Here is a 17186-nt window from a genome sequence, read left to right as displayed (position 1 = left end):
TTTCCTTCATTAAAATTACACATGTTAAATATTTCACAATCTCTCCCTTTCAATAAGTAAATAGATATACACTTAATAATTAGATACACACTCAATACACAATTATATGATATGCTTTACACTCAATATACAATTATATAATACACTTTACTTTACCTCCCCTTCCTTATTTCTTTCCAATACAATTTTGACCAGCAGTACAGGTATTTTCTCTGGTTTAAAGCTCCTTTCATTGTTAGATCATGAATGAGTGTCTGTGTAGTAAAGGCAGGCCTCATTCATAATCTAACAATACTTTTTCAAATAGGTTATTATATTCAATTAGTGCATTTTCAATTAATGCATTAGGCACATTAATCGAGGGATTGCTGTATTTATATTTTCTTTCTAGGTTTGCCGTGGAACATTTATGTCGTATTGCACGCATTATTAAGCAACCAAGAAGCCATGCACTGCTAGTAGGTGTTGGTGGATCAGGTCGACAATCATTGACCCGTCTAGCTACTCATATTGCAGATTATGAATTATTCCAGGTAGGTTACTGTATGTGTGTGTGGGTGGGGGGATCACTTTGAAATATGTATTATTATGTGACACCCCCAGGGAGCCCAAAGACTCATCGAGGGAGGACACCTACTCTACAACAATCCACCAACTACAAAGAACTACCACTACACCAATGCCATGTACTACTCATCACCACCACTACTATTTTCACAATTACAAACATACATGCCCACAGCGGGATTCGAACCCACAGCCTTTTGGCTGGAGAGCGGATATGCTAACCATTCAGCCAGCCAGGCTGGCAATATGAATAGTACTTCTTAGCTGTCTCCTTTCAAAGTTTTCATTCTGATACATCTTAAACTTCCCCTTTCTATAGAGGATATTTTGCTTTATATTGTATATTAAAACTGTTAATTGAAGAAAGCTGAACTCACTATTATAAAATACACATATAATACTGAGTGTGAGTAAATTTTTATTATGTTTCCCACTTCAATTCTGTTAATATCACCATTAGTACTATTATTATTATTATTATTATTATTATTATTATTATTATACAGTATTTTAATGGATTCCGGAACCTCATCGTGGGAGATCCAAACTATTTTACACACAAATCCTATCATACTTCTCCCTAAACCCATTCACTGTCTGGGCACTCATGAGTAATTTTGGCAATCCATTCCATGCATTCACCACTCTCCATGCAAAAAATCTGATCTGCACACTCCTAATAACCAGAACCACATTCTTACACAACCCCTAGACCTCTAACTACGTGTCATGAAAACTTTTTTGTCCATCCATTTTATAAATTCTCTTTAATATCTTAAAAGTTTCTATCATGTTCAATCTTTTCTGCCTATTAACTAAACTTTGTAACCTACAAACATTCAACCCATTCTCATAAGGAGTATTCTACAGGCCTATCCCAGCTTAGTTACTCATCTCTGAATCTTCTCTGCCACCTGTTCCCTAAGAAACCCACATGACCCAGTCTGTGCACAGAAGTCAAAATGTGGCCAAATCATAGCCTGATAAAGAGGGTTAATAACTTTTCTGTCTTTGCTTGCTTGTTTTTCAACATCCAAGTAATCCTTTGAGACATTTTTACCAACTTTTGCAATATGCCCTCTAAACTTTAATATTTTATCCACCATTATCCCCAAAACCATATCCAGCCTTTTCAACACAGAGTGAATAACCTTACATTTTGCAAAATGTAAGGTTATAAATTTAGTTTAATCCTTTATCCAAGTGTAAGCAAACAAAGTTTGCGCCTGAAAATATCTTCAGGACTGGGGTAAGGTAGTGCAACACCAGGCAACTCCAAGCAAAGGTGGACCAAGCTCTCATTACTCCTTGTCTCAGTATCTCCCATAATGCAAAGCACATCTCCTTGCAGACATGTATACTGCTATGCATTAAGGGAAGGGCCACTACCCAGACTGGTTTCAACCTTTATTGAGGTCTCGTCAGTGGGAGGCAGACCCAATCAGGGAGATACTAAGGCAGAAGCAATAGGAGAGGTCATATTTAGCTATAGGAGTTGCCAACAGTTGTACCACTTTATTATTGAATTACTCTGGATTTAGAGAAAGATGTTGGAAGTTTATTTTTCGCTTGGTTAGACTATAATAAATTTAGTTTTATCCTTTATCCAAGTGTAAGCAAACAAAGTTTGTGCCTGAAAATATCTTCAGGACTAGTGCAAGGTAGTGCAACACCGGGCAACTCCGAGCAAAGGTGGACCAAGCTTTCATCACTCCTTGTCTCAGTATCTCCCATAATGCAAAGCACATCTCCTTGCGGACATGTATACTGCTATGCATTAAGGGAAGGGTCACTACCCAGACCGGTTTCAACCTTTATTGAGGTCTCGTCAGTGGGATGCTGACCCAGCCGTTATGTAAGGTATAGTTGAATTGACAATTTTTATCCTTTTCCCCAAATGCCAATTTATTTAGATCATTCGGTATGATAACTTCTTCTTTGAGTGCCATCTCCTATCAGAGGTTGGCAACCACCTTTGCAAATTTTGAGTGCTCCTCAGCCATTCTGAACAGTCCCTCAGAGCTCTGGCCAGTCCACTGTCTGATGTAATGCACAAGACATCTCCTTGCAGACATGTATAATGCTATGCATTATGGGAATGGTTTTAATAATTCAATCATTTTAGTGTGTTGAGTGCATTTTTGGAAATTATGGAGACCACTACCGTGTTTGAATAAAAACTTTAGTTTACTATTACTAAAATTTTACAATTCGACGTTTCGACCTTTATGTCAAGGTCATCTTCTGGAGCGTACAAATATACACAGGAAACAAGCTATACTACAATCATACTGGTTCGTTAAAGACACTGACTAACCGCTACCACAATTGCCTGACCTCTGGTGGGAAAAAAAAAAAAAAAAAAAAAAAAAATTATACATCAATGCTAAAGTCCTATTCTTTGTGTTGTCTACTATATACATATATTAACATCATTCCGGCCAGTTGGAGTGGAATGGTTTCTAATAATAGCATATTGGCTAGAGTCCTGACTTATGTTGAATCTTTCAAATTAGGTTGGCTGAATGTGTGCCATCCAGATCCTTGGAATTTTCATACCATCTTTATTGTTGATATTTGGGTGGTTTATCAGGATTTCGCAGGATTCTTTAAATTTTCTTTCGTACCATGTTTTTGTGCGGTGTAAGGAGCAGGTGCTTTTCCAGTTGATTTGGTGTAAGGTGTTGAGTGCGTGGTCTGAGAGGCCTGCTTCACCATAATGGTTATATTTAATGTGTCTAATGTGTTTTTTTTTGTGTATAGGGATTGTCCGTCCTGTTTCACCAATGTACGGTAAGTTACAGGTGCAGCGGATGCAATGGACTCCAGGATGTGCTAATGGGAGGAGAGGATCCTTAGAGGAGCTGAATATGGTTTTAAGTTTAGTGGTTGGTTTAAAGGTGGCATTGAGGTTATAATGTTATAGGATTCTGTTGATTTTTTCTGATAACCCTTTAATGTATGGGATGGCTATGGTTTTACTGTAATCTAGATTCGTTTTTGTTGTGGTTTTATAGAGTATTTTATTGACAGTATTTTTGTTATAGCCATTGTTTATGAATGTGTCACTAATGATTTTTAGTTCTTGCTTCAAGGCTTGCTGGTTAGAGCAAATAGTTGTGGCTCTGTTTTTAAGGGTGTTTATGACTCCATATTTTTGTGCTGGGTGGTGATATAAATTCGCATGTATGTATTGGTCTGTGTGTGTGTCGGTTTTCGGTAGAACGTGAAGGATAGATTGCCTGAAGGAAGATGTGTAACTAGTGTGTCTAGGAATGGGAGCGAATTTTGGTTTTTGATGGTAAATTGTATGCGTCCGTGTTGTTTGTTTAGGTGGCTGAGGAATGTGTTTAGCGTTTGTCGACCGTGCGGCCAGATCGCGAACACGTCGTCAACGTATCTGAGCCAGATTGTCGGTCGAAGCGTGGCAGAATCAAGAGCACTTTGCTCAAAGGTTTCCATGTAGAAGTTCGCGATTGGGGGGGATAATGGTGAGCCCATGGCCGTACCTTCCTTTTGTAGGTAGAATTTGTTTTGCCACACGAAGTAACCGGACTTTAGTACATGGACAAAGAGGGCCGTAATGTCGGGCGGAAATTTGTTCTGTAGTAGGAGAATTGTGTCATTGATGGGGACATTAGTGAAAAGGGCAGAAACGTCAAAACTGACTAATAAGTCGTCTTTGTCGAGTGTTATGTTTTTGATTATGTTTATAAAGTGTTGTGTGTTTTTTACGTAGGAGGGGGAATGACCTACCAACTCCTTGAGTGTTGCCGCTAATTTCTTCTCTAGGTGGTAATTGGGACTGTCTATTCCTTCCACTATTGGTCGAAGGGGCACATTTTGTTTGGGTATTTTCGGAACCCCATATATTCTGGGGGGGCGGGCGTACTGGGGTTTGAGTTTTTTAACTGTGTCTGGTGGCCAAGAAGTGACGGACTTTAATAGTTTTTCTGTTTTGTCCTTTATCCTCTTTGTTGGGTTATAATTTACCATTTTATATGTGTTGTTATCGGCTACTAGTTGGTTCATTTGCAGTATGTATGTTGACCTGTCAAGGACAACAGTAGCACTGCCTTTATCAGCTTTCATTATTATTATGTTTTGTTTGGCTTTTAACGATTTAATTGCTGCTAATTCTGTTTTAGTCAGGTTGTTCTGTATGGTTTTCTTGGTATTTAGGACATTACTGGTTTCTAGTCGTATTTTGTCTGCTATGTTGTTAGGTAGGGATCTGATGCCTCTTTCAATGTGGTAGATAAAATCTAATTTGTTTACCTTTTTAGGCGCTATTGCGTAGTTCAGTCCTTTATTCAGCAGCGTGAGTTCGCCGTTGTTCAGGGTGTGGCTTGATAAGTTAATCACATGGTTCTTGCTTGTCGGTGGTTGGTCGCTTCTTGTCTCCCTTGTTTGTTGTTCATTGTTTCTCGGGGAGGAAGTCCTCTGATTGGCCGCCATATTTTGCCGTTGTTTCAACCTGTGGAATTTTTTCTTGAGTTTTTCTTTGTTCTTTTCCAGGGTATGCTTGGCCGAATTGTCAGTAATTCTTCGATAGTTCGATAGTTCTGATTGTAATTCAGAAACTAGATTTTGTGTTGTAGCTAGGTTTTGGCAGGCTGTTTGGATCTGTTCTCTAAGCATTGCTTTTTCTGTGCGGTCATAGATACGGAGTGCCTTAGCGGACGTAAATTTCTTTTTTAGCCTGATGCAGATCGGAATGAGGTTATTGTCTCTGCATCTCTTTAAAAAGGCCAGCCAATTGATCAGGAGAGAAATACGAATCTTTAGCTTATAACCCACCAGAGGTTAGGCCAACAATTGTGGTAGCGGTTAGTCAGTGTCTTTAACGAACCAGTATGATTGTAGTATAGCTTGTTTCCTGTGTATATTTGTACGCTCCAAAAGATGACCTTGACATAAAGGTTGAAACGTCGAATTGTAAAATTTTAGTAATAGTAAACTAAAGTTTTTATTCAAACATGGTAGTTGTCTCCATAATTTCCAAAAATGCATTTGGATCACCGTGCAAGCCTAAAAGAAAGGATTTAGTGTGTTGAACTTTGTTAAATGCTTTCTCGAAGTCGATGAAGCAAATGATTACTTCAAATTGAATAATCAAATTATTCGAATTAAAGGAATGGTCACTACCCAGACCGGTTTCCCTGTATTATGTGTAGGGTTACCTCTCCAACAACTCGTGATCCTCCAGATCATCCAACATCCAACAATGAGTAACCTGAAGGAACTCAGTGTTGTTCCACTCAGCAACAGGTTCATCCCCGTTACCAAGAAGAACTCTCAGTGTTGGCTCTACCCAGTGGCAGGCCCATCTACCACTGAGCAGAGCTGCTCATATCTCATCTGAGGGGGTAACAGCAACAGCTGAGCCTCAGTTAAAACTTCACTGGCTACAGCATTGCCATCCATTACCCTGGGCAGAAACTCTGCTTCTCCAGAATCAAGTCACCAACTGGTTTTCAACCTTATTGGGGTCTCTTCTGTGGGAGCCAGACCAAGAGGTCAGATATCAAGGCTGAAATGATGGAGAAGTCATATTTTCCTATACGAGTTGCCAAATGGTGTCACACCTTATTTATTAAAATACTCTGGATTAGAGATAGATAGTTATTGAAAGTTTTTCATTTTATTATACTATAAGTTAAAGATACCAAGAAATTATATACTTGGTTTAATCCTTTATCCAAGTGTAAGCGAACAAACTTTGTGCATTATACATGTCCATAAGGAGATGTGCTGTGCATTATGGGATACTAAGGCAAGTGATGTGAAGTCATACCACCTTTACAACAAGTTGCCCCAGTCTTGAAGATACTTCACATGCAAACTGTTTGCTTACACTTGGATAAAGGATTAAACCAAGTATATAATTTCTTGGTATCTTTAACTTATAGTATAACCAAGTGAAAAATTTTCAACAACAAAAATGAATACTTCCTTGTTTTGGTCACTACATTTTTGGAATAAGATTTGAGAATGGAAAAGTCTCTCTCTCATTCCCAAACCACTTCTAAAGCTGAATTGGGTATCACTAATAGTATCCTCCCATTTTCTGTACATATTTTTAAAATTATTTTCAGAAACATTTTGAGAATATTAGTGTGATTGTTCTGTAGTCATTACAAGTTTTGACATTTGCTTTTTTAGGTAGCATGATGAATGTCGACTGTAACTAGTCTTGAGGGATTATGCCTGTATTGTACATTTTATGAAATAGCTTTACTAATATAGTAATGTTGTTGCCTTCTAGTAACTTTACTATTTCTGCAGGTATTCTATCAGGGCCTAAGGGTTTACATTTTTAGCTGAGTTCAATGAATATTCTACCTCTGATCTTAGAATGCATGAACCTTCCATCTGTTCATAAGTATTTTCTGGATTTTGTCTGCAATCAGTAGAGTTCGTCTACATGTTTCATCCATTCTTGTATTATATCATCCTTTTTGGATATTATTTCTCCCTTTTTGTTTCAAAGGATACATAGTTGTTTTTTCTTAACTATACCTGAGGGCTCTTTCAGCTTTTTGTGTAGATAAAAACTGTCATGCTTTACCTGTAGAGCATGACAGTTTTTTTTTCTTTCTTTCCATTTTTCATTCATCCAGATTTCTTTTGCTTCTTGATCTTGTCTTTAATAATTATCTGAACCTTTTATATTTTGTTGGACTATGATTTTTATATGATTTGAGTTGATCCATGAGAGAAAGAATTTCATCAGTTATCCAATCTTTCTTTTTTACTACTCTATCAGGACACAAGGTATTAGCACATTTCTCTATGAAGACATATTTTAATTTGTCCTATGATTCATCAACCCTCATGACATCATCATCATCATTCTTGATAAGTGCTATATCTTGACTCAGATTTTTTTCTTATTTCTGTTTTTTTTTTTTACTTTCGTAGATCAAATATTTTTGTTGATGTTTCTTTAATTATAGCTTTCAGTCTAAGTTTTAACTCTGTCACCTGTAGATTAATCAGAAGCAATATCTGCATCAGGATATGTTTTTGTACTCTTTATGTAACTTTGAAATCATTGATTAATTAGCAAGTAATCAGTTTGGCTTCTGACTATATTTGCATTATTATGCTGTGGTGATTGCCAAGTATATGGCCTTTGGGGTGTAGCTTAAACTTTGTTTGTGATTATTAGTTCCTCTTCTTGCCAGAATTGAATAAGATGGTCTCCTCTTTCATTTCTTGTTCCCAGTCCATGTTTGCTAACTATTATTATTATTATTATTATTATTATTCCTGATACCTCCAAGGAGTCCGAAGACTCATCGTGGGAGGACATCTACAACTGTCTCTGCACCTAATCTCTACTACGAATCATCTCTATCAACGCCATCTGCCGCCCACCTCCAACACCACCACAACTAGTAATTTTTGTCTGTAAATTGCGTGTGTTCTGAAGGGTCGATTTGTATGTATGCGGGATGAAAAACCCGAGTTTCCGGGAGAAAAAACCCTGCTACCTCCGTATGAGATCGGCTAACTCACCTTCGATTGAAATCGACCAGATAAAGATTCCTCCCGTCGCGACGAGAATCTAACTTAGGCCTATTCCAATCGAAGGGCGCAATGTACCGTCGTTCTTCCAATTGCGCTACGGAGGTTTCTATATCTCCACTTCTACCTTTCCTCATGATGAAATCACCCATGATGATGTTAATTTTATGTTTCTTTGTATTTTTCATTAATTATTTTATTTGATCATAAAATTCTTTGATCTCGGTATCATTCTTTTCAGCAGTAGGGACATTGACCTGTATAAGATTGATATCTAGTGGTTGACCTTTCAGTTTTAATAACATCATCCTATCTGAGTAGGAGATGGAGGTCAACAGTCACTTATTAGCATCTTATTATTATTATTATTACATGATGACTCCAAGGAGTCCAAAGACTCATTGAGGGAGGGCACCTACTCTTCAGCTCTCTGTTTCCACCACTCAATCCACTAACTACTGCAAACCACATCATCTACACCAACACCATTTACTCCCCACCACCACTAGTATTTTCACAGACAATCACAAACATCTATGTCTATGGCGGGATTCGAACTGCAGCCTTTTGGCTGGAGAGTGGATACACTAACCACTTAGACAACCAGGCCAGCTATCTTTGTTTATTATTATTCCATCTCCATTTTGATGATTGTTTTTCACTACTTCTAGAGTGGTACATTGTCGTGTCATCAACTTGAGTTTTGCCTGATCCTAGCCACCTAACTTTACTCATTCCTAAAATCCCAATTCCAAGTCTTTTCATTTCCTAAATAGCATTTCTTAGCTTAACTGCTTCATACAGAGTTCTGACATTCCAGGTTCCTAGTTTTAGTGGACACCATTTTGAGATTCTTTGCACCCCTGTCTCATTTAAGGGATGCTGGGAACTTAGGGCCATTTGTGTAGATTTGCTCGCCATGATGATTAGTCTGGAGAAAATAGAGCAGCAGTTTCCCCATTGTGTATGTCTAATACACAGTATTAGACGTACACAATAAACTGTATTACCATCTGCAATTTTCGAATCACAAGCTTTACTATCATCATGAGACTTTAACTTTGTGTTAGTACTGACAAAAGCTGCTTCCCTTTGTCAGAGGATTGAATCCTTTAATTTTCTTTGTAACCCTAGGTAGGGGCCCTAACCTGGTACTGACAGCTGGAGCCAGCTTTGTTTGTTTATGGAGGTTGTTTATCCAGGTTGTTTATAGAGGTCTGCTCCTCTGAAGATTCTTCTGCACATTTCACCATTGCGATATGAATCCACTTCCGCTGATTTCTCCGTTGTTCTTCACATAGATCTGTTAGCATCCTTGTAGAGAATGTACCCCCATGGAAGGTCCCAGAGAGCACAACAGGGACGTGGACTTGCCCCTCTCTCTCCCTGCATTATATCTATATCACCTTTATCTGCTGTTGCTTTCCCTAGCAAATAACTGAATATCCCATCTTAATTCTGTCCCTGTATTATTGATATACAAATTAAAGAGCAGTGGCCCTAGTACAGAACTCTGAGGTACTCCACTAGTCACCTTCATAATAAGAGATTTAAGTTAGTATGGCTATGCAGGAAATCCCCATGGATTCTGAATCTTATTTAAATGAGATGAGTAATGAGCAAAATGAAGAATGGGAGAAAGTGAGATTGACAGAAAGAAAAAGAGTGGGACCCAGAGTAAGACAGTAAATGGCATAAAGAAAAAGTATAATTTATAGCAAGAGAATAAATGCAAATAGCGGTGACAAATGAGCATGACTGATGCAAGATGGTGATTGTGAATGAAAGGAAGAAAGAGAGTGAAACTGACATCAGTGTGGTGAGCAAAAATGGCAGCAACAAAGTGATAAGTGATCTTAGAAAAGAAAGCAGAGGCTGTGGATATGATGTCAGAGATGAAGAGCATGCAGAATGAAATGAGGTAAATTGTAGATATGCATGGAAGCATGAGGATGAATGGGATGAATAATATCCTTGTGAAAGGATATCATTCATTCCATCCAGGATGAATTGATTGAGATTGATACTCTATGTTGTTGTCTTGTCCTTTGAAGAGTCTTAGATGTTTCCGTGTGCTCCTTGTACTGCTTTGGCTATGTCTGTGATTTTGTTTGTATAGAGCTGTTGTTCAGGATTAGGATCTATTTCTTGCAAGGCTGCTGTAATTGCTGGACAGGTAAAGATGTGAGTGGGTGTCAGTTCAGTATTGGGGCAGTTGTTGCAGTTTCTATATGTTCTCGTATCATCTGTATTGATCTTCATTCCTCTATAATGTCCTGTTCGTAGTCTTGCTATCGTGGTGGAGGTCCTTCTGTCAGCATTGATCTCGGGAATTTGATGTTGTATCACTGATTTCAATGGAATTAGTTTAGCTTTTGCTAGTGCATTGGCATCAGCAAGAGTTATCATATGAGTTTCTTGGTTGAGTTCTCTGGCCTCTTTTGCTAATTTATTAGCTGCTTCGTTGTGATCAATGCCTACATGAGCAGGAATCCATTGTAAAATGCAACTTTTACCTAAACACTTTAGTTGATTTAAGAGTTTATGGATGTCTTGTGTGAGCTTGGTATTGCCATTTTTGATTGCCTCCATAGCTGATCTTGAGTCATTGTAAATTATAATTCCTTCAGATTGTTGAGATGATGATAGATTTAAGTAGGCTTCTAGTGCTTTATTTATTGCGTAGAGTTCGCTGGTAAAATTGGAAGCGATTCTCCCAGATCCAACTTTTATTGAAAGTTTTTCACCTTTCGGGAGTAGAAGGAAAACACCAGCGCCTCCATTAATCATATTGGTGTCTGATGATCCATCGGTATAACAAATAACCTGTTTGGAGGATGAAAGAAGGTTGATGGTATTTAGGCCTTTTTCTTTAAGCATTTCTTTTGGTTCTTTTTTTGTACAGAGTTTGGTAAGGATTAGATTTATGGAGGTATTTGAAGGTAAAGGACTGGAAAATAGAGGTTCTTTGTTTATGTGAACATTTAGCTGATCAAGACCTATTTCTTTCCTGATAGTGTCATCATATTGTAAAGTTGATGATCTGTGAAGTCTACAATTTTGGTTCCAATGTTCATAAGTTTTTAGGGAGATATGATCACTTTGGTAGCTTCTGATATTATTTATGAATTTTATGGTGGCAAATTTTCGTCTGTCCTCTAGCAGGTCAAGCCCACATTCCTGTTGGGCTCTGATGTTGTTAGTGGATGAGACTGCACCAATGATAATCTTGGATGCTTTTGCTTGTATTTTGTCTAGTTTTTTCTTTACCGATGAGGCTGAAGGTGACCAGATAGGTGCTGCATATTCCATTATTGGCCTTATTAGTGTAGTGTAAGTAGTTTTGAGGATTTTTGGCTTTGCGCCCCAATTTGTTCCACAAAGCCTTTTCAGTATATTTAATTTTTTTAGAGCTCTGTTGGAAGTGTTAGAGATGTGTTGTGCAAAACGTAATTCCTGATCAAGCGTAATACCAAGGTATTTTGGATTTGTGGCTTTTTCAATTAGCTTGTTATTGATCATGACTTTGGGATTGTAGGAATGTCTGTTTTTCCTGTCTGTACTAAATGTACTTAGTTTTGTTTTGTCTGGGTTGATTTTGAGTTTAAGTTCGTCTGACCATTTTTCTAATCCTCTCATGGATTTGTTTAGAATTTCCTCTGATTCTGTGATTTTAGCACTAGTGTGCCAGATGGCTATATCATCTGCATAGCAAGTTACTTTTGTGTCTTCTGTAAGGTAGGGATGAATATTATTGACATATAGAAGGAATAGTAAGGGACTGAGTACTGAGCCCTGCCCTGGGGAACACCAGCCCAGGTTCTCTGCTCTTTTGATATTGCTGCATTGATTCTGACTTTGATCTTTCTTCCTCTGATGAAATCAGCAATCCAGATTAAAGCGTTTCCTCTAATTCCAATATCATATATTGTTTGTATTAATTTTTTGATCCAAACACGATCGAAAGCTGCAGTCATATCAAGGAATATGGCAGTTGTCTTTTTTGTTGGTTTTTCCTGAAATGAGTCTATTATTGTTTGGCAGAAATGGAATAATTGATCTGTTGTCGAATGACGAGTTCTATAGGCAGTTTGGTAGTAGTTGATTTTCTTATTTTTTGTCAGCCAGTGCATAAGCCTGGAGTGTATGATTCTTTCAGTAATTTTACAAAGTATGCTAGTTAATGCGATAGGTCTATAACTTTGACATTCTGCAGCATTTTTGTCAGGTTTCAGGATGGGTACAATAACTGATTTTTTCCATTCTTTTGGAAGTTTGCCTGTTCGCCAAGAGGTATTGAGAATGTCCAGGAGTTGTTCTTTGGCATTTTTGCCAAGGTGTTTGACCATATGACCAAAGATAAGATCATTACCAGGGGATTTATTAGGTGCAGTTTTCTCGATTGATGAATTTAGTTCACTTAGTGTAAATTCTTCGGAGAAGATGTCATTAGTTTGGTATGTTCTTGCTTGTTTTAGCATTTTACTTGTGAGTTTATTGAGGGGCCAGATAGGTGCTGCATATTCTGAAAAACTGAAGTTTGGAGTTGTTTGAATAGGTTTTTGCCAGTGTGTTTGCAATTTCTTGATCTGTAATAGCTTGTTTCCCAGCATTTATGATGAAGTTTGTTTTCTGTCGGTTCTCTTTTTTGATATTGTCTAGGATTCTAATAATGTTCCAGTGTTGGCTGTCTTTTCTTGGATCCAGGTTACTGCAAAGTTCTGCCCATTTCTCTTGTTTGCACTTCCAAATTTCCTGCTCTATTTTGTGTGTTATGTCCATTAATTTCTTTCTGTAATCATCAGTTTTATTAATTCTGAATTGTTCATTGATATTTTTGTTTTGCTGTCCATTTTCTAATGAAGAGTCATTGATACTCTATGGGAATTCAGTTATCAGAGGTGTGGTGAGTGCACAAGGTTTGTCCTGCAGGTAAAATGAGCAAAATAATCGAGTAATTGGATATGAGGAGTAAGCAAGCAAAAGAGTTGCTAGTGGTAGTAGGAGAGAATTATTTAGTTAGGAACAAGATAAGATGAAAACAGATATTAGCAGATTGATTGTTGAAGAGGATGAAAGTTTGGTATGAAGGGGTAGTCAGTGTGTTGACCAGGTATAGCAGTTATGAGTTTAGGTGTGCAGGCAAAGAGTATAAGTATCATACCATCAGAGCTGTTTGAAGAGAAAGGAGTGAAGTTTGTGAATGAGTTGGATGATTTTGAAGGACAGATGGAAGCATATAACAGACATAAACTACTAATGGCTATGGGTCAGTCAATCAGAGAAGCTGTTGCTAGAAAGGAGAGTAATGATAGCAATGAATGGATCAGATCAAATAAGAGGGGATGTAGAAGAGGAGGATAGAAGAGAGAGAGAGATTGAAGGAGTGCTTGTGAAAGTAGAGCTGAACAGTAATGCAAAAGAGACATGGATATGGGAAATCATGGCAGACAGGGAGACATTCATGAGAAGAGTAAATGCTGGATGTAAAAGTGGATATATGAGCAGGCAAGAAAGGAATGGTATGGCCTTGAATGGGGGGGGCAGGTATTGGGCCTGGAGAGGATTGTGGAATGGTTGGTGATACAGAGGAATTGCCAGAGGGAAGTATGGAGAAGTCACACTGAGAAGTGGTGTCAGTGGGATTTGATATAGATCTAGGAATGAGCTATTATGTTTGTTTATGAATGCCAGAAGTAGTCAAAATGAGGAGAATGAAATTCTTACATCGACCAAGTTGGTTTACTTTTATTTCATATTAATGTTGGATGACAATGACAACCTGAAAGATATAGAGCAGTGATGGCAAACCTATGACACACTTGAGGGTTTCAGGTGACACACCTTGGATGTTGAAAAATATTGTATTCTGATGGAAAAAGCTGCGATAAATCACATTAAGATTGCTCTCAGTTAAGGCGAAGGTAGGTTTGTTCATTGAAAGAACTTTCAATCAGCACTCAGCAACAGAAAAGTCATTAAATGTAATGTAAATTTGTAATTTCAGTTTATTAAGTTAATTGTATAATATGAATTCATAGATTTTATATCAATGTCCTATTAAATAAATAGCCTAATATGATATGTATAAGTCACCATCTATGATTATGTAGTTACATTTATAATGCAATTATGCAAGTGGCACATCAACAACGTCAATATTTAAAATAAAAAAAACAAAGTTTGACACACCTGTGTAAAAAGGTTTGCCATCATTGATATAGAGAGATGAAGAGATACAATAATTTTCATAAAGATAGACAGCAGAGCAGAAACAGAGGAGAAATGCTGTTGATGATAGAAGATTTATGCCAATCCAAGGCAGAGAAACAAAAAAAAAATAGTGGCAGTGTTTTAGAGGCACTGTGGTGTCAGGTAGAGATGGAATGGATGAAATATTTAGTGATGTTGCTGTAGGCCTGGTAATATTATTATTATTATTATTATTATTATTATATCATACCTCCAGGGAGTCCAAAGACTCATCGAGGGAGGGCATCAACTCTACAGCTCTTCATCTCACTACTACACCAACTTTCATCATCTAACACCAACGCCATCTACCACCGACTTCCACCACTAGTGTTTTCCCAGACGATCACAAACATCCATGCCCACGGCAGAATTCGAACCCGCAGCCTTTTGGCTGGAGAGCGGATACACTAACCACTCGGCCAACCAGACCGACAAGAATATGGAGGGTAGTGAGAAAGCAATGTATAAACAGATTAACTTGACAAATTAAAGAAGGGCGATCATTATGAGTGATTTTAATCATGCTAAAATAGATTTGGATGAAGAGACAGCATCTAGTTGGAGGGGCAATGAGGAGGAATTTCTTGAGTTTTTGAGATACAACTTCCTTAGGCTGTACATAACGAGGGTGCACACAAGAATGAAGGGTATTGAATTTGATTATCTGAGCAGAAGATGCTATTATAAATCGATTGTTCAATCTCTCTCTCTCTCTCTCTAGTTAGTGAGCATGACCATGAAGTGATCACCAGGTGGTGGCCAACTATATGAAGACTTCTGTCAGAAAAGAATATGTGTGTAACTATAAAGTTGGCAATCATGAAAAGCTCAAGTGACTGCCTTAAGCTTTAGCATGTAAATGAGGAATTGAATGGAAAGGAGATCAGTGCTGCTTTGGCTTTACTCTGGAACACTATCAGCATCAGAATGTATTCCAAGGTTCTTATCACCTTTTTTTTCAAGTTTAATCTCTCCACCGGCTGAGGTGGATGAAATAGTGAGACCAACTTGCACCTCTTATCCATGTTATTCAATAGGTGTTACAGAATCTTATCCAGATTTATCTACATCCTGGCTGGTTGAGGGATTAATAATTTCACCCTATTCCCACTACTTTAGGACTTAATCTATACCAATGCTGTTGTTATACAGGTATATATGACCTAAACTCACTGCAACGTTCTCTTATGACATGTGATATATCATCATCTCCTATTGCCTTAGTGACATCAATTTCAAGTTTACTTAATTCTTCACATGCCTCTTGCTCACTCACCATCATTGAGTCCTCTTCCATTCCTTTTATGCTCAAGCATCTGCACCAATCTGCCATTTTCATCCATTAATGTCATCTTACTATAATCATTCTTTCTTTCTTTCTTTCTTCTACTTGTCACATGATGAAAGAAGTATTTGACAGGCTAATTTATGTTCATACTGTACTTTTGTTATCCTTATCAACCAAGATATTTTCTTGGCCTAATCTTTTTACTCTTCGGTCAGCTGATTATTTCTGATCATATAACTAATTATTCTCCATATTCCCTGCCACATAAATATTTCATCCTTTGCAATGGTATGGGGGTACTCCTGCCATATGATAGATTAGGTTCTAGACCACTGCACAGCAAATTTCATTGAATTTCATTAAATTTCATTATAGTGAATCCATGTAGATACACGTAAAGGTTTAATAACAGTTTTAAGAAGTCATGTGGGATATTTGCATAACTGATATAAATAAAGCATTTATTTACATTTATTATTATTATTATTATTATATGGTATATCCATAGAGTCTGGAGACACTAACATTTATACACACAAAATCTATCATACCTCTCCTTAAACGTATTCACTATCAGGACACTCACAATAATTCTGGTAATCCATTCCACTCATTCACCACTCTCCATGCCAGAATCTGCACATGCTTACTAACCACACTCTTAAAATTGACAAAAAGGAAATTTTTTTTCGATATATGACAAATAGAGAACTACATATAACCCCTAGTTCTCTGACTATTTTTCATATATTGAAAAATTTCCTTTTTTGTCAATTTTATAAAATCCCTTTAATATCTTATATTTTTCTATCATGTCCCCTCTTTTCTGCCTATCAACCGAACTTCATAACCCACACTCCTTCAACCTGACCTATATGGGAGCATTCCACACACACCAGTTAACAGCTCGACCACTCATCTCTGAATCCTCTCTGCCCCCTCCTGATTACCAAGAAACCCAGGTGACCAAATCTGTGCACAGTACTCAAGATGCGACTGAATCATAGCTTTATAAAGAAGGATAATAACTTCCCTTTCTTTACTTATTAGCATGTTTCTCAGCATCCAAGTAATACTTTCAGTTGTTTTACCAACTTTTGCAGTATGCTCTCTCAACTTCAACTCTCCGTCCACCATTAATTATTCTGGGTTTGAGGATAATGACATAAGTAAAACATTATTTTCCTTAAATTAGATAAATTGTTGGTATGGCACCTATGCATAGTAGAAGAATGGCAGCCAAGACATTTTTGTTGCACAAGCTAAATTTGTGTGATTTTGTGCAGTGTAAAATTTGTGAGATGTATTTGTCTTGAAAGTTGAAAGATTTGTGGATGGAGAGCAGAACTGTTGAGAGAGTGTGTCATAAATGTTATGAAAGTGAATGCAGAGAGAACAAATTATATGATAATAGAGTAGATTGATATAAGACTGGAAAATGTAAATATTGGTGATAATATTGAAAGCGCGGTAGCAGAAGTTCAGGAGAATGTAGAAGACTTCAATAAAGAAATTGTGCACTTACATATAATCTTTCACAGGA

The 17186-nt window shown here is 37.4% G+C and overlaps 1 protein-coding gene across 1 annotated transcript in view; it reads left to right on the top strand.

Moving 5' to 3' along the window:
- The window catches only part of Dhc36C (Dynein heavy chain at 36C), a 1350914-nt gene that overhangs the window by 593380 nt on the left and 740348 nt on the right, over positions 1 to 17186 (top strand). Inside the window, 1 exon segment of the mRNA XM_090395101.1 lies at positions 392 to 533. Coding sequence (XP_090251227.1) covers positions 392 to 533 — 142 coding nt within the window.

The sequence above is a fragment of the Typopeltis vanoorti genome, chromosome 7, assembly GCF_054136105.1.
Source record: "Typopeltis vanoorti isolate ZY-2024b chromosome 7, IOZ_Tvanoo_1.0, whole genome shotgun sequence".
Lineage (NCBI taxonomy): Eukaryota > Metazoa > Arthropoda > Arachnida > Uropygi > Thelyphonidae > Typopeltis > Typopeltis vanoorti.
The sequence above is the reverse complement of the archived record's forward strand: the minus strand, read 5'-3'. Positions and strand labels throughout refer to the sequence as shown.